This window comes from Pelodiscus sinensis, chromosome 14, assembly GCF_049634645.1.
Source record: "Pelodiscus sinensis isolate JC-2024 chromosome 14, ASM4963464v1, whole genome shotgun sequence".
In the NCBI taxonomy this organism is placed as follows: Eukaryota; Metazoa; Chordata; order Testudines; family Trionychidae; genus Pelodiscus; species Pelodiscus sinensis.
Genome location: NC_134724.1, coordinates 24,157,351 through 24,180,919, shown reverse-complemented (window position 1 = coordinate 24,180,919; position 23,569 = coordinate 24,157,351). Strand labels below are relative to the sequence as shown.

At 43.7% G+C, this 23,569-nt stretch overlaps 1 protein-coding gene across 2 annotated transcripts in view; it reads right to left on the bottom strand.

The window, feature by feature from the left end:
* DMXL2 (Dmx like 2) overlaps positions 1–23,569 on the bottom strand; it is a 147,345-nt gene that overhangs the window by 73,351 nt on the left and 50,425 nt on the right. For both annotated transcript variants that reach the window (XM_075897231.1, XM_075897232.1), the window contains exons 11-15: positions 22,644–22,921; positions 21,747–22,443; positions 13,791–13,912; positions 9,808–9,897; positions 2,131–2,248 (exon numbers count right to left, since the gene is read on the bottom strand). In XM_075897231.1, the coding sequence (XP_075753346.1) occupies positions 2,131–2,248; positions 9,808–9,897; positions 13,791–13,912; positions 21,747–22,443; positions 22,644–22,921 (1,305 nt within the window). The remainder of the gene's footprint in view (positions 1–2,130; positions 2,249–9,807; positions 9,898–13,790; positions 13,913–21,746; positions 22,444–22,643; positions 22,922–23,569) is intronic.

Genomic DNA, 23,569 nt, shown 5'->3' with positions numbered 1-23,569 from the left:
TTCAGGCTTTTATAACTTTTTATACATTATAGAGGTTATAAAGAATTTATTTTTACTGAGAATATTGTTAGGCATTGAATGTTCAAAAGGGATTTTCAGAATATTTCAAAATTGAACTTATTTTACTTTTTGTGTACCTCTGATCTAGGAAATGGAGTGATCTGTATGCATTCCAAAACACATCCTGTAAATCTAATTTTCAGGTTTTTGCCTTCACAGTACCTCTTTAAACGTGCTCTACTGGGCCTTACATTCTGTTCCATTCCCTCTGCTTTTTTCCTTAGCCAACTTTTTAGTCATGTTCTAGTGAAGTAGATGGCAAGTCAGAAAAACTCATCCTATGGGCCCGAACTAAGTATTATTCATTCTTAAGTTTTTTCCATTCCACTTTACAGAAATTGCTCTATTTTTCATACAAATAATAAAAAAATTAATGTTACCTACCAGTCCTGTGCTCTTGGGGAGCCAGGGAGTGACACTCATGGAAAACCATCCCCCCCTTCCCCTAGGCCTCTGCTAGAATCAGACAAAGCAAGGAAAAGGCCGGGGAAGACACACCTAAACTAATTAAGGAAACAACCCAGCCTCATCTGCATTGAAGATAGAATAGAGGTACTTCTCATTAGCATACAGAATGGAGACCAGCTCTTCCAAAGCAGGAACCACACTGAACTATGGGATACTGAAAGCAGAGAAGCACTGCCTGATGGGAAATCTCTGCTCCAGATGCTAATGAACCCAGGCCTGCTCACACCCAAATTAGTCATTATCAGACCACTTCTAGTAATGATCCTATTGACATCCAAAATACTGAAACTGCCCAGTTGCATTGTGAGCTCGTTCAAGGAACATCACCCATAACCAGGTGTGATCAGTCTCTATTGTCTCGCCTCTGTTTCTCTTTGAACTATTGTCCTATCCCTATAAAAACTCCTATCCTTGCCCAAGAAAAACTGTTCTGATACTTGGATTTAAACTGCATCAGTTCCATTGAGACTTCTTCATCTCCTGTCTGATTGTGCTGGGGGCTCTGCTCTGCTTGACTCCTGTCCTCTGGACCCCCAGCTCCCATTACCATCTGGGAACCCCGATCAGTGCAAGCTCCACAGAGTGGTGAGATCTCTCTCTCTCTCTCCCTTTCCTATGTAAATTGTTATATGGTTAGCTAGCCCTAACATTTGTAATCAGTTTCAATTCAGATTTAATATTGTAACTGTTTTGTGTGTCTAGCTCCCTATATATATATATTCACTACCCAGAAATAAATAACTTTCATTGTTAAGCTGTTGCTTCTCTCTCTATCTCTTTCGCTCACTTTTCCTCAAGTGGTGTTGTTTTGGCTTCCCCATTTGCTCTGCAACAACGCTTCTTGTACCCAAGCTAAAGATCCCTGTAGTGCCCCACATCCTGTAGGGTTTGCTCATTGAGTGGTTTACCTGCGAATGATTGTGGTGTGGAAGTGGGGATAGAGAAGTGCCGAACCTGGGGATATATGAGGATGGCAGCTTAAAGTGCTGTTTAATCCAGTCCACTGAGTCCAAAGGCTCATGAGAGTGCAAAATGGCATTGCTGTTAACCCAGCCTGCTGAATCCAGGGACATATGAGGAGTCAGCTTGTGAGTGCTGATTACCCAGTCCTCTCAGGCGTGCTCTGTTAGTGGATGTGAGTGTCTGTGTGTGTTGCTAAGGTGGGAGGAACCCATCCTGAGGAACCTAGTTCCTGCAGGACAGCTCCAGTGGGAGGGGGAATTGGCAGCAGGGAGAACTCAGGTCCATATGAGAGCACAAGTAAGCACAAGCAGCACACTGATAGAATTGTTAACCTCCCCCCAGCACCATAAGAGTAACCCTAATAAATGAGCATACCCCAGAATATTGAGCAAATCTGGTAACATTAACAAATAAGCAGGAGTGCACAACTCATTATGCAAATTGGAAATGGTTCTACTCTGTACAAATTAAAACACATTTAATGTTACTATAGTGTAAGGAAGTGTTTAAAATATATGCTATATATATTCTATTGCACCTTATTTAAAAACAAAACTGTTAAATCTATAAGAGTTTTCAGTGGTCTTCATGAACATTTTAGACACCTAATTCACATTGCTTGCTATTTTTAAACCGTACCTTGTGATGGTTTAAAAAATATTTCTGTTTCTTTCCCTTCCACATCTTCTTTATGCGGTTTGTATCCCAAAATGAAATCTTCTTGAAAGACATGAAGTAACTGTGTATTTGAGCCACACTAAAAACATTGTTAAACAGTAGTTACAATTTCAAAATTGTTATGCAAAATATCATTCAATACTAGTGTAATTCATTTTGTTATAGACGAAGGCTATCTACTGTCATTCTTTGTCAGGACATTTATATACTTATAAGATGTGGAAAAACAAAATCTCTGTAAGATCTACTATGCTAGACTAATTCTCTAACACAAATGACATTTATGAAAGTTAACTGGCAAGTTAGGAGTATCAGAATGACCCTTTATCCTCTGGCAAATCTTTAATGGTTGCCAATTAACCGATAAAGACCTAAAAAAAAACCCCATACAACAAACATAGAAGTTACATTTCTAGTTCTCTCTTCCTTGGGAAGACTGCTTTCAGAATGTAGTAAACAAATGGTTAGAGAAGGCTGCTAAGGAATGAATAAATCAGATTTTCCTCCTTTCTATACATTCAGTGCTATGCTCTCTAAATAGCAACAGATTTTTCTGCAATAGCACCATGATCAAAGGAAAGCCATTGATAAGTGTCAGAAAATTTTCAAACCTTTCCCCCCACAAAATTAAAGTTAAGATTCCTGATCAGTAATATAATGACAAAACTATTAAAATCCTGTGAAGATATGGAATCTTACTAAAGAGTGCCAAAAGACTTCCTTCCCAATACTATGTCTAACCAGGAACTGGTAAAATACATCTTTATTGCAGGATGAGACAGTGCTGTAAAGAGCACATGGCAAAAAGTACCATTAAGACCAAGACATTCTAATGTATATACTCGGAATAAGAAATTTTATGGCTACGTCTACACTACAAGTTATCTAGGCAAAAAATATGCTAATGAGGGACTCATTTACATGAGTCGCAATCTCATTTGAATATTTTCTGTTGATCTGTTTTTGCGCTAGGGGTTTTTGCACAAAACAAGCAGTGTGGACGATAACTCCTTTTTTGGGGCATAACGATCTTGCGGAAAAAGGGGGTTTTGCACAAAAAGAAAATGTCCTCACTGCATGGTTTTGCACAAAAACCCCTAGCGAAAAAAAGATCGGCAGAAAATACGCAAATTAGATCGCAACTCATGCAAATGAGTCCCTCACTAGCGTATTTTTTGCCGAGATTCTAAAGATAAGATGTTCTTGTAAATTATTTTTAATCTTAATTACATTTTTACTAAAAATTATGTCTAAGAATAAATGTTACAGGGTAAATTTAATTATGCAATTCCCATTAAATAAGGAGAGTTGAATGGCTAAAATGTTCAAAGTACGCTAAATTAGCAAAACATCATTAATGGATAATACTGAAACCCAATTAGCCCAGCTTAATTCCTTGAAATTCTGTTACAAGTTCTCTACAAAAACAAATTTTCAGATTTCCTTTGTTTAATTACACAGATAAAGAAAAAAAAACATTTGATTGATTGATTAGTCAAATTAGGAATTGGGATAACCCTGGTTAAAACATTATGGCTATGTCTACACTACAGAGTTTTTCTGGGATACTGAAGGTATCCCGGAAAAACTCCACCACATCCAGGGAATGCATCTGCACTTTTGAAATTTTTTTGGAAAGAGCAGACGTGCTCTTTCAGAAGCCCTGTATTCCTCATTTTATGAGGAAAAAGGGCTTTTCCAAAAAAGGAGGTTTTTCTGACATTTGGCCCAGTATAGACAGGCCAAATGTCGGAAAAGCCTCTTTTGAAAAGAGAATCGTAATTTGCATATGTTTTTCCGAAACTCCCTCCCTCTCCAGCAGTGTAGACAGCCTATATCTATAGGTAAATTATCTTAAAAGGTATTATTCTTAAAAGATTTTGGAGTACCAGTAACAGAAAATCCTTCACAATTTTTATAGGAGAAAAGGAAATAAGCATTTGGTTATTAAAAAACTTGCAAAAATGAGGAAGTTACTCACCCTGTGCAATAACGAAGTTTCTTCGAGGTGTATGTCCCCGTGGGTGCTTCACTTGAGGTGTCGGACTTGTCCTGGCGCTACAGGTCAGAGAGTCGTCAGCTGTGGTCCAGCCGGACCGCGCAGGCGTGGGGCGCGTGCTGCTTACACTGATTGCTAGCCTGTGCTCAGTCCGGCTTCCCGCCAGTTCCTCCTAACTGGATCACTCCTGAAAAACATAAGGAAGAAACTCCGAAGAGGGGAGGAGGGCAGGTCGTGGAGCACCCATGGGGACATACACCTCGAAGAAACGTTGTTACTTCACAGGATGAGTAACTTCCTCCTCTTCTTCGGTGGTGTCCCTGTGGGTGCTCCACTTGAGGTGAGTACAGAGCAGTAGCCTCATCTACAGAGGCAGGATCAGAGTCAAGATCTATCTGCTGTGGACAGCACTGCAGAGGCCAGTGATGATTCTCGAGCAATTGGGTTGATGGCATAGTGCTTAGCAAAAGTTATGTCCGAAGACCATGTCGCCATATGGCGAATGTCTTGGATTGAGACTCCTTTGAGAAAAGCTAGGGAAGTGGATGTTGCTCTAGTGGAATGAGCTGTAATAGGCATAGATATGGACTTATTTTGTAAAGTATAGCAAGTGCTAATACATTTCACAATTATTTTAGATATACGCTGTGAAGACAATGGTTGGCCCTTGGATCTTCTGTCCAAGCATAGGAAAAGCCACTGGGATTGTTGAAATGGGCGAGTCCATTCCAGATAAAAAGCAAGAGCCCTGCGAATGTCTAAGATATATAGATGGGCTTCATAAGTTGTTGCATGCAGTTTGGGGTAAAATGTTGAGAGTACTATGGGTTTGTTGATATGAAATTCCGAGTTCGCCTTGGGCAGAAATTTTGGGTGAGATTGTAGTATTACACTTTGGGTGTCTGCTCAAGGCATCTGCAATGGAATTGTCCTTGCCAGGTAGGTATGTTACCAAAATAGTGATTTTGTGACTAATACACCAATTCCATAGCTTTGTCGCTTCTGCACACAGAGATCTTGTTCAAGCTCCTCCTTGTCGGTTGATGTAGTACACCATGGTGGTGTTGTCGGAGAAGACATGAACCGTCTGACCACAGATCCTCAGAAGGAATGTCTTGCATGCATTGAATACCACCCTGAGTTCCAGAAAATTGACGTGTTTCAGGGCTTCCTTGAGCGAATTTGCCCTCGCGGTGGGCTCCCTATCCTAGGAGAGAGGCGTCCGAAGTAACTTGGACAGTGGGATGCGGATGGTGGAAAGGAACCCCGGAGAGCATGTTGGTCGGACAAGTCTACCACATGAAGGATCGTTTCACTGTTGATGGCAATGTTACTAGCCTGTGTAGGTCGCAATTGCCTGGACGATATATGGACGCCAGCCAATGTTGCAGGCACCTGAGGCGTAGTCTGGCGTATGTCGTCGCTGCCATGTGTCCCAAGAGTTGGAGACAGGTAAGTATTGACACTCTTGGGCTGAAGGACAGTGTCTGTGTGAGGTTCTGTATTCTGTGAAAACTTTCTGTAGGAAGATAGGCCTTGGCTGCTGTAGAATCTAACTGTGCCCCAATGAACACGAAGGATCTTTGTGGTATGAGCACGGACTTCGGGACATTCAATACAAGGCCCAGATCCGTGAACAAGTCTTTTGTGACTTGAGTTGCCGACCGTGCACTTTCGAACGAATGAGCCTTGATTAAGCAATTGTCTAGATATGGGAAGATCATGATGCCTTGACGATGAAGATATGCTGCCACCACTGTGAGGGTCTTTGAGAAAACTCTGGGTGCGGAGGAGAGACCAAACGGAAGGACTTATTCTGGGAGGGGTGGGTGAGATTCTGTGGCCTGCACTGTGCAGGGGGTCAGACTAGATGATCATAATGGTCCCTTCTGACCTTAAAGTCTATGAGTCTATGAGACTTAGTACTGAAAACGCTGTGTGCCTACGACGAACCTCAGAAAACATCTGTGCCCTGGGTGTATTGTCACGTGGAAATACGCATCTTGCAGATCAAGGGATGTGAACCAATCGTCTTTGTTCAAAGCTGAGAATATAGAAGTTAGAGTTACTATCCTGACTCTCTGCTTTGTGAGGTACCGATTGAAATTGTGAAGATCCAGAATGGGTCTCCATCCTCCCGATTTCTTCTCAGTGAGAAAATAGCAGGAGTAAAATCCCTGCCTCAAAATTGATTGGGAACTGCTTTCACCGCACCAATAACTATGAGACAGAGAACCTCTTTCATTAGGAGATTCTTGTGAGATGGGTCCCTGAAAAGGGACGGGGATGGAGGGAAGATGGGGGGACGGGAAAGAAGAGGGATGGAGTATCCTGATTTTATTAACTCCCATACCCAGCAGTCTGTGTTGATGGCAAACCATCTGTGCTGGTATGGTCTTAGTCGATGATGGAATAACTTCTGTGTTCCCGGGTCGTACATTAGTGGAATGGTTCTCAGTCCCTTGATCGGACCATCAAATTTGCTGTCTGTTGTTTTCGGAATTAGGGTTTCGTCCGGTTTGCAGTCTTCTCTTTTGTTGACGAGGTCTGGGGCGTTATTGTTGTTGTGAATGATCCTGTTGTCTGAACCTGGGCGCCCCATACGAGAAGGGTCTCTGTGGGAAGTAGGGCATATACCATTTGCAATGATATGGAGGTGTATACATCCCTAACGTTTTTAGGGTAGTTCTAGAATCCTTCCCAGAATGCAAAACTTGGTCCATTTTCTCTGCAAATAGACTCTGTCAGAGGGCAGGTCCTCTACCTTACATTGTAAATCCTTAGGTACGGATGCCATCTGTAGCCACAAAGACTGCCTCATAATCACTGATGACGCCATGGCCCATGCAGCTGCATCGGCAATATCCAGGAAAATTTGCAAGGCCATTGTTGAGGCCATATAGCATTTTTGGATAACTGATTTTAAGAGCTTCTGTTTCTCGTCGGGCAAGTTCTCTAAAACTACTACCATCTTTGAATAATTATCAAAGCTATGGTTGGACAGATGAGCAATATAGTTCGCCATTCTCAGTATAAGTGATGCGGAAGAATAAACATTTCATCCAAAAAAGGTTTAAGCATTTAGATTCTTTATCAGCAGCAGCATTCCGATGTTGTGGTGTCTTGGATTTTTGCTGAACTGCATCCTCAACAAATGAGTTCAGTTGAGGGTGCATGAACAGAAAATCCATCCCCTTCGGGGGAACGAAATATTTCTTGTCTACCCTCTTATGAGTGGGCTGAGAGGATGCCGGTGTTTGCTATATATCATCGGTAGTTTCTAGGATTGCGTCAAAGAGTAATGCCATTTTGGATTTTTGGGATTTTCAAGGTTCTTCAACAGCTTATGTTGCTTTTGTTGAAACTCCGCTACATGCAGGTCCTGTGATTCTGCCACTCTTTTAAAGAGCTCCTGAAACTGATGAGCGTCATCTACTGGAGAAGAATTGCCAGGGAACACCGCATCATCCGGAGAGGAAGAAGTAGCAGAGTGGTCCACTGGGGATTGCTCCTGCGGTTGTGGCTATTCCAGTGTTACTAGCTGCACTGGTTCTGAGTGTGCTTGAGGGAAAGGCACATTTGCAGATGGTGTAGAGGGTCGAGTGGAAGTGCCTGGTGGTGTAGAAACCCTGGAGCTGTTGCGAGAGTGATATCAGTAGTGTCGTGAAGATCGGGAAGAAGAACGTCCAAAAGAGTATCGTCGCTCGTTATGATAGTCACTACGGAGGCAATGATGATCACGATAGTAACTAGATGATGAATATGCAGGTGAGTACCGTCATTTGTAATTGTGACGATATCGATACGGAGATGAGCGCGTAGGCGATCTAGGTGAGCTAGATCTGCGTCTGGTGTATGAAGATGATAGAGAACGTGTCTGGTAGTGATGAGGTGCTGGTGAGTATCACTGAGAGTGTCTTCTCGAGATAGTGGTAACATGAACTTCATGTGTATGTGGCTCAGAGAAGGCAGAAGGCGGCGATCCGGGCTGTGAATAGAGAGCTAATTGTTCGGGGCTTGGTGAAGAGTGAAACCTTGTGCCCGTTGAACGATCAGCTCCTGCACGCAGCATTGATTGGTGTGACCCTGGGGGGGAGCCCTGATGCTGCGGTGCCAATGAGTGGTCTGGGAGCCAGCACGGTGCAGCCCTGGAAGCTGATACACTAGCGCTTCGGCGCTTGTCAATTTCAACTGTTGAAGCCAGTGCCAGCGAAGAGCCTGATGATAGTGAGCTCAGAGCCGGTGATAGTGCCAGAGAGAAGGGATACTGATCTCACACCGAGAGAGCCGGTGCTACGATCGGTTCTGTAGTAGCCGGCACCGAGGTGGCCGATGCCGCAGTTGCTAGTGCCGAGATGGCTGGTGCCACAGTAGCCAGTGCAGAGGCAGTTGGAGCCGGCACGGGCAGGGTTGGTGCCGTAGTAGCTGGCGTGGAGGTAGTGGGAGCCAACATTGGCAGAGTTGGTGCTGCTGATGCCGGGGCCGATGTCGGAGTCACTAGGACTGAGGCACCCGCAGCAGCAGGTATGTGAGAGTGCCTGTGACCCAGAGCTGGTACGGATTCCTGCTAGAGGTGGGCCTGGGCTCGGAAATTCTGTGGCTCTTTCCCTGCCACTCGCCCTGCTGCTGTAGCCCGGTTGGTTTTTGACCCCTGCTTTTTGCGGATACGGTCAGGGTTTTCACTGCTGCCAGAGTGTTTTGTGCTGACTGCCCCTGCGCTTGAGTATCCTGCGGCTGAAGTGCCTTGCTGTATAGAAGCAGCGTCAGCCGCATCTCGCGGTCCTGTCTCGCTCAGCCGGTCAATTTCAGACAGTGTGGGCATTTGTGGAGTACATGCCCCTCGCCCAAACACTTTACACATAACGAGTGCCCATCGGACGCTGGCATCGCATCATGGCACTGAGAGCACTTTTGGAAGCCGGAGGAAGCTGGCATTATGAACTGAGGAAAATGTGTGTTTTTTTTTTTTAAAGGATAACTATTGAACAAACACTAACTAACTAACTATTAACTATTGGCCGACTATTTAGACAAATCTTTCTTAAACAGATGAAGAGAAGGGAGTTGCTCCACCTGCGACCGTTGAATGGTAAGGAGGAACTGGCGGGAAGCTGGACTGAGAGCAAGCTAGCAATCAGCACGAGCAGCACGCACCCCACGCATGCGCGGTCAGGCAGAACCATGGCTGACGACTCTCCGACCTGCGGTGCTGGGACGAGCCCGACACCTCAAGTGGAGCACCTATGGGGATACCACCGAAGAAGAATCTAAAATTACATTTGGATATTACTTTTATTTTAAACATAACCTATTTTAGAGTGACATAAAACTATGTGGTAATTAATCAATATACATGAAAAATGTAGTATACCTTCAACTTTCCTTGGAAATGGGGCATATTCATTTTAACAAGTTAAGATTAAAAGAAGTTCTCTCGAGATAATTTAATTACATGGAAATAGAAATAAAAGTAATCCCAGGGGATTTACTATGGATTGGAGAGAAAGGTCCTCTGTTTTATCTATTAATTATCATTACTTGGAAAACGTATTTTATCTTTTCAGTAGATTAGGTTAATTATCAGACAAAAACATTAAACACTTTTATATGCCATCATTAATGGTCAGACAGTTATTTACTTGGTTAGTTATTGCATCAAGTTCGATAATGCATCCTGGTCGAGCAGTAGATTGTTGGCTCACAATGTTAAACACTTCCCCGATGAGTTTCTGAAACAGGAGCAAAAAAAAGGTAATAATTAGTATATTATTCATTCAAATAGCAGCAGTTGTAATTAGCTAAAAATGTAATCATGTACAGTAGATGGATGCTTCTAATTTTTCTTTTTGGCACAGTCATGCTTTTCTTACTGTTTTCATTTTTTATTTACAAACTGCCACATTAAGCATAAATAAATAAATATAAATAAATATATGGAGATATACCTATCTCATAGAACTGGAAGGGACCTTGAAAGGTCATCAAGTCCAGTCCCCTGCTTTCACAGCAGGACCAAGTACCATCCCTGAAAGATTTGCCCCAGATCCCTAAACGACCCCCCTCAAAGACTGAATTCACAACCCTGGGTTTAGCAGGCCAATGGTTAAACCACTGAGTTCTCTCTCAGCTCAAAACATGAAATTTACTTTGTTGTGGTTCTAGATGTATCATGTGTATGCCTTAACACTTCTTAATACATTTTTATTGATACATTGTGTTCATTATTAAAGGATTTCCTCTTTCACTATGCCTATTTTATTTTTTTTTTGACACAACGCTGTTCAATCCATTGCTTCATTCTTGGCTAATTTCAGATTTTGTCACTGTGAGGAAATACAGTGATCACCTGCAAGGCCTGTTTTAGATACACTATGCTCTATGCACAACCTAAACTTGAGTAAGTGGAAAGGAGGCACCTGTATTGAAAGCATGTAAGAGAAGAAAAGATTGTGAATGATGGTTCACAATCTGCCTGGTTGACTATTTTCAGATATAGTCTACTTTATACCTCAGAAGTCAAGGACGCAGTCAGGGTAAGTATTGCAGAAATTGTGTTAGTGTAGAGGTGGGCAATAATTTTTGATGAGGGCATGCAGGATCTGGGACAAAGGTTAGGTGTAGAAAGAAGCTCAGGGTAAGGGACTGGGGTGCAGGAGGTGTGGGGTATGAGAAGAAGTTTGGGTGAAGGACAGGGTTGCAACTTGGAGCAGGGAATTGGGGTACAGGAGGGCGTATGGGTGCAGGAGAAGATCCTGGCCGGGATGTAGGAGTGGGTGCAGGGAGGGAGCGAGCTGTGATCTGGGGGGAGGGAGGAGGGGAAAGGAAGAGAGGGTGCAGAGGGTTTGGCTGGTGATATGGGGCAGAGGATGTGAGTGTAGGGTCCAGGAGGGGACATAGGTGTAGGAGAGGAACCTGGCATGGGAGAAGGGAATGAGAGAGGGTACAGAAAGGGGTGGGGTGCCAGAGGCAGGCTCTGGCTGGGACCTGCTTACCTAAGCAACTCCCGGCCAACAGCCCTCTAAAGCAGGCTTCCCTGCCTACCAGCAGCCCCCAGCTAGCTGTTCCATGAGGCTCTCTGTGCTGCAAGGGGAGAGAGGAGAACTGGGAAATTGTGCTGCACTGCCCCCGACCCCAGCAAAATAGAGACTAAGGTATTTTGCTGTGGGTGGGGTTTACAGCCAGGAAGAACTGAGAGATTCTGTAGAGGTGAGGGCAGTCCACGAAGCTTCCCTCCCTGCCTCCCACAGCTCAGAGTCACAGGGAGCAGCTAGCCACTTTCAGTTGTGCTGCTCCATGCCATAGGGCAGCGGTTCCCAACTGCTGGGACACAGACCACTGGCTCTGGGCTGCAGCAGCTTTGGGGGCCAAGGCACACCGCCCAAAGCTTCTCCTCCCATCACGGCTGTTGGGAGAGACATGTTCTGTCCCACCTCTCAGCCAACCAAGCACAGGGGAAGGGTGGAGTCTCCTCCCAGACACAGAAGAGTGATTTGCTGCACGCTAGCAGGACCGCGCAGAGCCTGCCATGGCAGCCTTAGAGCAGCTGTGACCTGGGCAGCAATGCTCAGCTGGCGGTTGGGAGGCAGCGCAGGGCCAGGCGAAGAGGGGCAAACCAGGCACTGAGAGCTCCAGGGGTGGGGCTAGTGCTGTGGGCTTTGGGGATGGGGGGGCCGGGGAGCTAGCATTGAGGAGGGCTCTGGGAGGAGCGAGTACTAGGGAGCAAGGGATGGGAGACTCACACTAGAAAGCACTGGGGCATCTGGAGTGGGGAGCTGGCACTGAGGTAGGGCTAGTAGTGGGGGGCACTATGGGAGTAGGGTTGGCACTGGGGGGGGTTCTGGGACTAATATTGGGGACTGAGGGCTGGCACTGGGCAGGGCTCTGGGGGATGCAGTGGGACTCTGAAAACAGGAGGTTGGCACTGAGGGGGTCAGGTGGCAGAGGGCTCTAAGGAGCACTGAGCTGGCACTGGGGAATAGCGGAGGGGTGGGGGGAGCTCTAGGGGTTCGGGCTGGCACTGGGGGAGTTGAGAAGTCTGGGGTATACCACAGCCCCGGCCCTCAGAACCGCTGCGAACAGCTTACTTCAGCTGCGGCAGCCACCCACCATGCAGAGACTACCGGAGTTGAAGCCGGTTGTTCGCGGTGACTGTGGGGGGCCAGAGTTTTCGGCAGACCAGCAACATTTTATTTGCATATTTGTGTATTCATTATTTGTATACTGAATATGCAAATAAGATTTTCCCTGACCACCAAACAAGCTTGTGAATAGGTTTGGCAGTTCGCGCTATAAAAAATGATTGGGAACCGTTGCCATGGGGCGGGCAGATTAAAAGGTTTGGCAGACCAAATACGCCATATCTTGCCTGCCAGTGTTAGTGTGTAGTCTGCAAGGAAAAAGACTATGAAGCTGAATGGAGGGTCTTAAAAGCAGGCTATGGGAGAGCCTGTTTATGGTATTCAAGTGGGCAGATGTGACTCCAGTGAAGATGAATATGTTAATTTGTTGGGATATGACCCAAACACCAGAGAACATTTTGGAGTCCTCCACACAGAAAAGTTGAAATCTCTACAGAAAAAATGAAAGAAGCCAGGGGATAGGTATAGGTTGATGCAGCAGTAGTATCCCAGTCTGGTCATATTCCTCCTATTTCATCTTGACAGAATATTTAAGTCTTGGAGAGTCTGCTTTTGGACAGATTTTATTCTTGGATTTTCAAAACAATGCCACCTTGCCAATTTCAACTTAAAAGAGACTCCACACCCTCCTTTATATATCAATAGGCAAAAAGTTTTCATTGCTACACAGGATTTCAATAAAATGAACTATTCAAGGCACAGGACGCCCCTTCCACATTCCCACAGCCAAGCCTGCAGTATATTACACATCTAGTAGAGCTCCAGTAGAGCTTTGTCTACAGGATGACAGCCAAACTTCCCCTCTCTGCCATTCTATGGCATGCAGAAGAAAGGGTACTGTGGCAGTGGCAGTGCCCTAACAGGGGGAGTACTTGGGATAGCAGGGAATCAAGAGCTATTGAGAGGGAAGCAAGAGAGAAGAGAGAAACTAGTGGGTGAAGAGAAGGTATGCCAGGAGCTACTGGGGAAGGAGAGGGAGGTGGAGACAGGAGTATTAGAAATAGTTAAGGAGGAGCAGGAGCTAAGGAAAGGAGCTAATGAGGTGATAGAACAGGGATTACAGAAGACAGTGCAAGTGCAAGATGGACCAGGAATTGGTAGGGAGGAGAAGGCTGTGGAAGCTAAAGGAGACCCTTAGCACGCCTTTTCAAACTCCTTCCCGCCCAAAAACCCCAATCTGATCTCCCCTGAAAGTACATTTTCTGCTAAATCTCTCGAAGCTACATCTGGCATGCGATATGCCTCCCTCTTTAGGCATGAGGCACACAAACTGCTATGGGTTGTGGAACCCAGTATCAGAAATCCAGTTTCAGCTTTTGACTAATACTAAATCCAGTGTTTTCAAAACCAGTGATTATGGACACATGCAAATCTTTAAAAATATGCATGAAAGTGAAAGCCTGACATGCCATGTGGAGCTGCATAAAATTGGGCTTTTGCCTGTTACATTTCAAGTCTTTCAAATAAGCTCTATATAAACTTACAGAAGATTCAGGGTCAGACAATTCATCTAGAAGTTTTCGTGCATCTACCACTGCTTGATACAGCCTCAGTTTTTTCCCATCAGATGCTACAAAGCAAGCACTAGCAGAATTGCAGTATGTACCTGAATCAAACCACCAAATACAAATTTTAGAATATAAATACAGGATACAATTTTTCCACTCAAATATTGGCTGAAGTGGCATTATGTAGCCAATTACGATCTCTTTTATTGCATTAAACTATATTTCATTAACAGATTAGTTGAAATATTGACAAATGTCATGAAAACATGTAAATGAAATAAACTAACATTACAATCTATTGAACTTGAACTCCTGAAAACCCCTTTTCTTGAGTCCTTTAGCAAAAATATAGAGGATTTTTTGTTGTTTCATTTTTAAAGTCTGGGGTGCTGAAAAAGGGGGAGGGAGGGGAAGGAAATCACAGTTATCAAAATATCAGATATTTCTCACTTACAATTTTAAGAAATAAGCTTACACATATCAATGTTGTGATGCAGTAATTGCCTATATTTTAATTAGTGCCCCAGTTTAGCATTTTAAAGCTTAGCCTGAACACTTATTTAATTGAATAAGTGTATAGTTATATACTGTACATTTACTATGCATATGAAACTTTCTAGTACAGTACACAGAAACTATAAATATGACATAGTAAAGTTGTTTATGATAGTTGGGAAGGTAATACCTGAGAGAGTGAAAAGGTTTTAAAATATTTATGGAAAATTTTCTTTGCAGTAATAACAGACAATTCTAATTAATTCCAAGGAGTTACTCACTTTGTGCAGTAACAATGGTTACTCTGTGGGTGCTCCAATGTAGATGTCGGGTCATCCAATGCTGAAGATGGGAGATTTTTCTACCAGTGGTTGACTGGAATGCACATGCACCATGTCTTGTGACATTCGCGCGTGTGGCCTGAATAGAGGATGTTTACTCCAATGCAGAAGGGGAAAAGGTAAGTTGTGGAGCATCCACAGGGACACAGCTCAAAGAACCATAGTTATTGCACAAGGTGAGTAGCTGCTTCTTCTTCAAGTGATGTCCCTGTGGTGCTTAACTACAGGTGACTACCAAACAGTACCCACAGTGGCAGGTAAGATTCAGTGTCACAAGTTGAGAGTGAAGTAGAAGACTGCTAGACCCACGGCTGTTTCAGGAATGGGTCCAGAGTGATTGCATAATGTTTTGCGAAAGTATATTCTGATGTCCATATAGCTGCTTAACAGATGTCTTCTTATGGAATACTGCTTAAAAAGGCAATATAAGTTGCTATGTCTCAGGGGGAAAGCACTCTTCAATTTGTGGCAAGTGGTTTGTCCCAGAGATTATAGCACGTGTATGCAAGTAGAGATCCAGTAGGACAATTATTATGTGGAGATTGCCATTTCCTTGGAATGTTCTGCTACAGAGACAAATAGCCATTGTGATTTGTGGAAGGACCTAGTTCTGTGTATATAGAAAGCTACTGTGTGTCATATGTCTAGGATATGCAAGATAGCTTCATATTGGTTCTTGTGGGATTTTTGGATAGAAAGCTGGTAAATTAATCAGCTGGTTAATGTGGAAAGTGGTAGTCACTTTTGGTAAAAAGGCTGCGGGTTGACTCATGATGACTGTCTTTTATGAACATTGTACAAGGTGGCTCAGCTGTGAGTGCCCCATCTTGCTTACTCACTTGGCTGAAGTGATACTTACAAGGAATGAGACTTTCATGGAGAAGTGCAATAACGAGGATGTGGCCAGGGGGACTCAAAAGGTGGATGGGAAAGGGTATGGTTGAGATCCTATGTTGACATGGGTGTATGATTGGAGAATCTAAGTTTTGAACGTGGCAGCGTATGCACACCCTGTCACAAGGGCAAGGCTATTCTGGGGTGACGGCGATGCCCTATCAGCTATGGGGTTATCAGCTGTATCTGAAAATATGCCTGGTCTCGAGGGCAGCACAACAAGTCAGTTAATAGCCCAGGTTGCCAGGCAGTGTGGCCTACTGGCCAGAGTCAGTGAGCCACCCTGGGCTCAGGGCAGTGCAGCTTAGCAGCTAGAGTCTATGAGACCCTTGATTCAGGGTAGTATGGCTTAGTAGCCAGAGTCTATGAGATTTGGGTTAGCACCCCAGCAGGGGAACCAGGGCACTGCGAGTAGCAGTGCGGTCTACCGCTCTCTCGGCAGGAAATCTGGCCGAAACACAATGAGCATACCTGGGCAGGAAAGGCTGCTCTTGCACCCTTCCTGGGTCACTTCCTCCAGGTTCCGCTGAGGCAGCATCCCAAGTAGCTGTTAAATCTTCCGGCTCCTCAGCAGTGGTTTCCCCCTGGGGCTCCACTAGGGATGAGTAGAGGCCACCTCCTGGTACCTCTGTTTTCTCCATCTGGAACATGGACTGTTGCAGCTCCTCAGCTCTGGGTGGAGGTCTTTCCCCGTTGCTGGCCAGCTCACACTGAGCTGCTTTCTGGCCTTTTATACTGCCTCAGCACTTGGAGCATGCCCAGTGTGGTTGAATGAGTGGGACTTCCTCCACCCACAGGGTTTTTACCCTTCCTGTTCTAGTACGGGGTATGCACACCCCGTCACATCCTTTAGAAATATGTCTGGTAGTCAGATATACAAAGACAGAGAAACTGTCAATGTGGACATGGAATTAATAATGACTGCAAGGTGGATTCACAGGCTACGTCTACACTGCAGGCTTCTTTTGGAAGAAGCTTTTCTGGAAGAGCTCTTCCAAAAAAACTTCTTTTGAAAGAGAGTGTCCACACTGCCAAAGTACATCAAAAAAGCAATCTACTTTTTCAGAAGATAGCGTCCACACTGAATGGATGCTAACACGCATTTAAGTTGTGATTACTACGGATGGAATGGCCACCAGGGCACATGTACTTTTTCTTCTTTCTTCTTCTTTCGAAAGAACTCCCTCTTCCCCGTCCACACACACCTTTTTCCGAAAGAGCTCTTTCAGAAAAAGGCTTCTTCCTCGTAGGAAGAGGCTTACCAATGTCGGAAAAACCCCTCTGGTTCTTTCGATTTTTTTTCGAAAGAACATGATTGCAGTATGGACATAAAAGTGATTTTTTTTTTTGGAAAAATGGCCATTTTTCCAAAAAAATTCTGTAGTGTAGACAGCCTCAGAGAGGTAATAGCTAAGACTGACTGTTTTAGTTCAAGTAGTAGTACACGATGAGAGGTAGTTGCCTCCTGGGGGTCGAGTTGTTTGTGTATACACCAGATGAAGAACCTTTTCCATTTTTGGAGGAAGGTAACCCTTAGGCTACGACTAAACTGCAAGCCTCTTTCGAAAGAGGCTTTTTTTGAAAAAAAAAAAGCGTCTAGACTACAAGCAGTTATTTCGAAAAAGCAAGTCACTTTTTCGAAAGAAAGCACCCAAGCAGTCTGGATGCTCTCTTTCGAAAAAGCCCTGTTTGCATTCAAGAACGCCTTTTTTCGAAAGAGCACTTTCGAAAAAAGGCGTTCTTCCTCGTGGAATTAGGTTTACCGCCGTCGAAAGAAAAGCCGCGTTCTTTTGATTTAATTTCGAAAGAACGCGGCTGTAGTCTAGACACAAGTGAACTTTTTTCAAAAAAAGGCTATTTTTTTCGAAAAAACCCCTTGAGTCTGGACACAGCCTTATTGTTGATTGTCTGCTGTTCAGAAGATATGTTTTGCTGATTCTGAACAGGTTATCTCCTCATTTTGGACCACTGAGGAACCATGCCTGGATACGAAATTTCTGAGGATGTGCATGCAGAATTCTAATTTTCTGTGGCAGTAAATTAGGATGTTGTGGAAGTGGGTAGGGAGGAAACATTGTCAGGTGAGAGGTAAAGAACCATGTGTGTATGGGCCATGTTGGGGCAAACAGAATAACTTATGTTGTCTGCACAAATTTTCTGAGTCACTTGGTGGATCATTGGCATTGGTGGGAAAGCCATCTCTGTGGGCAGCTTGTGGAGTCTGACATGATAAAAGAGGGATTCCAGCACGGTAATGCTGGGATTTTCTTTTCTTGCCTTTCATCTTTCTTTTGGTGGAAAGGAGGTTTTGTCAGTCAATGAAAGCCAAGGGAGAAGAAGAGTAACTATATATAAAACTATATATGAACTAAGTAGAGTAGGCCAAAATGGGAGAAAACTAAGGAAAAAAAGAATTTTTGTTTAAACAAAGGAAGGTAATAATGAATGTAACATTTTAAGGGAACAACTATCTATCTTTTTTGTCTTTTAGAAGTATGAAGAGAAGAGCGCTGTGGAGCTCCCTCTGCAGCTGAGGACAGTAGAGCAGGAACTGAGGAAGGTTGGGCCGCGCACGCGATACATTAAGACAATGGTTCCCAACCACTGGTCTGTGGACTGGTGGTGCATTGCGAACCCCCACCTGCTAGGCCATGGCACTCTGCCAGGCCACGCCCTAAGTTGCTAATGAGCCATGCCTACTGTGGAGATCCATCCCCACAAGGAGTATGCCTGTGGAGCACTAAAAATTCTCCTCCCATAGTGAATGGCGCTGCAAGCTGCCCTGGTGTGCTGTGGCTGGAGCTGCATTGCGGTAAGGCTGGCCCTACTGTGGCAGCCTCACCATGGCCCCAGTTCCAGCTCCGGTGGCAGCCATGCAGTTTGGCTGGCAGGGCTGTGTGGTGGTCGGTTGCTCCTTGTCCTTTCTGTTGTGGGCAGCGTATTCAGGACTAGGAAGCAGAGCCTTCATGGCCATGACTGTCCCGAGGAGGATCAGATTAGAGGCCCCGGGGAGTCACGTAGGGTGTCTGCAATTTCTCCCCCTCCTTGGCTTCCCCCGCTGGGTCTTTCCTGCTGGCTCTGGCCTGCATCACATGTGTGGCTGCTTCTGAACATCCCAGGGTGCCGCAGCCTGCGTCGGAGTTGTGTGCAGAGACTAAGGCTCCCTGACTCAAACCAATGGGTAGCAGTGGGGCTGGTACCACTCAGCTGTTGGGCAGGTGCCGCAAGCCTGAGGCATGCACAGGCTGTGACCCTGCGCCTTTAGGCCCCGACTTAACGGCCTGGGAAGGAACTCTCAGCTCACCAGAAACACGTGACCAACGGTTGCCTGTGCCGCAGACACTACCGATCCTGTGCATGTGTCAGGGGCTGGGCTGTCGCCAGGCCTAGTAACATGTAGGGCAGGAACTGGGTTTCCTCCCAGCCATGGAAGAGCGTTTTGCTGACAGCAGGAGGGCTGCGCAGAGCCCAGGATGGCAGCCTGAGGGCAGCTGTGACCCGGGCAACAGAGCTCAGCTGGTGGCTGGGAGGCAGCATAGGGCTAGATGAGGGAGGTGGGGCTAGTGCTGGGGGAATTCTAAGAGGCGGGGCTGGCACTGCAGGGCTAAGGGGGCAGGGCTGGCACTGGGGGGGTCTGATGGTGGGGGGAGCTCTAAGGGGTGAGGGGCTGGCACTGGGAGACTCTGGAGCCCAGCGCTTTTGATGGGATGGTAACAATGTATGTGAATATTTGCGGTCCACCAAAAGTTTCTGAATGGGTTTGCCAGACCCCGCTTTCAAAAAGTTTGGGAACCACTACATTAAGACATCTACGGTACATGCATAACTCAGCTGACTACTGATGGAAAAAATCTCCAATTTGCCAGGACAACACCTACGAAGGAGCACTCACAGGAACATCACCTGAAGAAGAACTAAAGAATGTATTCAACCTGATTCTCTAGTGCATGGGTGGGTAATAAGCAGCCTGTGGGATAGACACAGTTTCCCAGGGTTAGTCCCTGGTGGGCCACCAGACACTTTATTTACCTCAGTGTCCATAGGATCAGCCACTCGCAGCTCCCATTGTCTGTGATTCACTGATCTCAGCCAATGGGAGCTGCAGGAAGCGGCACAAGTCAGGCCACCTGTTCCTACAGCTCCCAATGGCCAGGGACAGTGAACAATGGCCAATGAGAGCTGCAAGCAGCTGTACCTGTGGATACTCGAGTAAACAAAACATTTGTCAACCCACCATGAACTGCAGCTAATATACAGCATCTGGATCATAGGCCGCTTATTGCCCACTTCTGCTCTAGTTTTCATAGCATAATACTATGACCTACAAAAGTGATCCCCCTGGCAACATCTACCCTCTGCCCCCTTCAAACCTTATGTCTTCACCATTAAAAAGTCAATGAACCTGATAATTAAAATGTATTAAGCTTTAGGCCTTGTCTATACTTAGCCGGAGATCAATGCTCTGGAGATTGATTTTCCAGGGTTAGATTTAGTGGGTCTAGTAAGATCTTCTAAATCAAAAATTGATGGTGCCTCCATCAACCCTGGTTTCCATTGAGTCTCGAGGAGTAATGGAATTCAACAGGAGAGTTTCTTCCATTGACTTTCCACAGTGGGACCATAGCAAAAATTCGATTTAAGGTACACTATTCCTTAAATCCAGCTACGCTAGTCTCTTAGCTGGAGCTGAGTATCTTAAATACAATTTCACCTCCAGACTGCGTCTAGACTGGCATGATTTTGTGGAAATACTTTTAATGGAAAAGTTTTTCTGTTAAAAGTATTTCTGCAAAAGACCATCTAGACTGACATGTGCCTTTGCACAAAAGATTTGCTTTTGCACAAAAGCATCCATGCCAGTGTAGACGCTCTCTTGCGCAAGAAAGCTCCGATGGCCATTTTAGCCATCAGGCTTTCTTGCGCAAGAAATTAACATTCCTGTCTACACTGGCCCTCTTGCGGAAGAGGGCTAATGCCTGAACGGGAGCATCAAAGTATTTGCGCAAGAAGTACTGATTTTGTACATTACAAAGTCAGTGTTCTTGCGCAAATTCTCGCGGCCAGTGTAGACAGGCTGCAAGTTTTTGCGCAAAATCTTGCCAGTCTAGACGCACCCCCAGTGTAAACTGGGCCTCAAACAGAGGTTTTCAAAACAGAAAAAAGAGCAAAAAAGTGTGTAATACATGAAAGCTCCAACATGGAGGACATGAAGTAGCTTATGGAAAGGGTGTGCAAGTTTAAGTCTTAATTTAAAAATATTCCTTGTATAAAAGGATACAATTATGGCATAGATGTTGCTACTGTCAAAGACATTTTGCCATGAACAGGGACCCTGTCACTGCACATTAATTGTTTATTAGTTTGCTTTGATCTAGTCCCATTTCAGAGGGCTAGAACTAAGCAAACTAAGGAACTGTTAATGCACAGAAACTGATCAAATCTAACAAAGTCTTTGTGAGGACTCTGCATATTAACAGTTTATTATTTTGCTTTGATCTAGTTCTCTTTGAAATGTAACTTGATCAAAGCAAAAGAACAAACTGTTGTAGCTGACAATTTTTTGCTGCTGTGACCATAGTGTGAAATTATCTATATTTACCTTGGCCGTGCCATGAATTATACAGATGTTTACCGTGGCAAAATTATATCCATGCCTATATTCTATAAAAGTGATTATTAAAAACAAAATTGATTGCTGGAATATATAGTGAATTAATTTCACAACTATGTTCTTACATCAAAAAAAATGACTTCAACTAACCTATTATGGAAAAAATAATTTCATCACTTCGAAGAAAGCTCAGTAGATCAGGTCACATCTCTTTCATTAACTCATTCCATTTAAAGTCCAAAGATTTGAGTTATTTCACAATAAATAACAACTTTTTTTCAAAGGACAGAGGGAGATACTGCATCAATTGTTCTAACAACGTGCCACTATCTACATGACATTTTAAGTTTTTTGTTTTAGTACGAGCTATACTTCGATAGTACAGGTAAAACAATTAACTAGAAAAATTAGTTTTTAATGATATGTTCAAATAATGGGAGTTTCTTGAGAAAAATAAGGAAGGATAATGAAATCATATATAATGAAACAGATGCCTACTATAATGAAATAATTAGGATACATTATTAAAAATAAATTATCAATATACGGTTCAAACACATTCCATTTAAAAAAAAAGGACAACACACTCACCGAGACAATAGCTGGGAATAAGAGTTGGAAGCCAGGCCACATTAGAGAAGGCAGAAGTGTGAAGTGAATTAATTCGAGCCAATTCAGATACTCCTCCAGTGTACGACAAAGGCCCAATAGGGTCCACTCGCCATAGAATCAGCTCACTGTAGATTGCATTTGGGTCATGGAATGTACATGTTGCTGCATTTCTAAGCTGTTGCCGAGAAGAACCTTTTACATGTTTAACAGGATCCATTATTTTGCTTAATCTGTCAGAGTCCCATGGATGCTCTGATTCAGGAGTTAACAAAGCATTATGATGAGATGATGTTAATAACAAAGGTAAAACAGAATGACAAGCCAAGTCATTGAGATGAAACCGGTGACCACAATACCTAAATTTATGTGATACAGTAAGCACAGTGGTAAAGGCAGATTTATCAGCAAAAGTAACTGCCCACTGATTTAGGGACCCATCTACATGTTTGGAAACCATCATTACAACAGGAGCAATTATAGTCACATTTGGGCTACCCTGGGAAGAGCTTGGTCCATTAATTCCTAGAGTGTGATCTGGAACGTTAGTTGTCTTCTGATGAACAGCGCTACTAACATCTTTTGTAGAGGTAGCACAAGCATACATCATGATGTTTTTACTGAGGGAACTTGCATCTCCCGATGGAAATGCAACAGGAATCCGAGAAGAAAATGAAATCTGAAAAAAAAGCAGAAAAGAATGAAAAGTTTAGTTAAAATATAAAATTTTAAAAACACAGATCTACCAAAAATGTTGTTGTTTTGGTGTTTTTGATTACATTTGTTTCACAAATTAAATTCATATTTACATGTTTCAATAACAAATATACTATGAATATCTGTTAAAACAAGAAATAATTAAATTCTCTAATACCGTACCTGAACTTGTCTAAAGATTCCTGGATTATACTCATCCAGATATTTCACATGCCACACTAAAAAGGTACCATCAATGGGGTGGATAGTAAAAAGCATGTCTGGATTTCTGTTCCACTCAGTAAGAAGCATTTCAATTTTCCGATCTAATAAAACTGTAGGAAGTGGCATACGTGGGCTGGCCGATGGAGATATTTTGGGGCTTCCCTCTCTTTCTCCATCTTCATGTTCTGAAGAGCCTGTACCTGTTCCTGTTTCAGATTCTCTATCTACAGATAATTCTGAAACACATAAGAAACATGTAAACTGTTCATACTACAACAGAAATTTCCTTGCCATAATTTATAACAAAAACAAAAACCTTTATTTAAAAAATTAGTTAAGGTCCTAAATTACAATGCTGATCACACTGTAAGTCTTTTGGGGGTAGAAAGAGTCTTTTTGTTCATTGCGTGCATGGTTCAACTGGGTCATGATTCATTACTGTGTTTCCTTAGCACTAATGAAAAATCATCATCTACAAAATTCACACACTAAAAAGAAAGCAAATAAATCTAAAACTGCCCAAATAATACGATCAACCATGTAAAAAAATGTTTTAATCCCTAACCTACCACCTTAATGCTGGTCATAAATTAATATATTTTCACACAAAGTGAAATTGCAGTATTTTATAGCTGAGAGAAAAAGGCATACTGTAAGAACTGTAGTGCCCTTCACTACTTATTCCCTTGCATTTAAGGACACGGGTTTTATAAATGATGTGACAAGCTAGGATGCTGTCACAAAGTAAACTTATTTTGTTTCTGAAACAAGAATATTTTGGATTTAGAATTTCCCAGGTGATTTTACCTTTTAGCTTGCACAGCTACAAATTTTTTTAAAATAATTATATGAATGGAAATAGTACCAGACAGCTACAGTAAAGG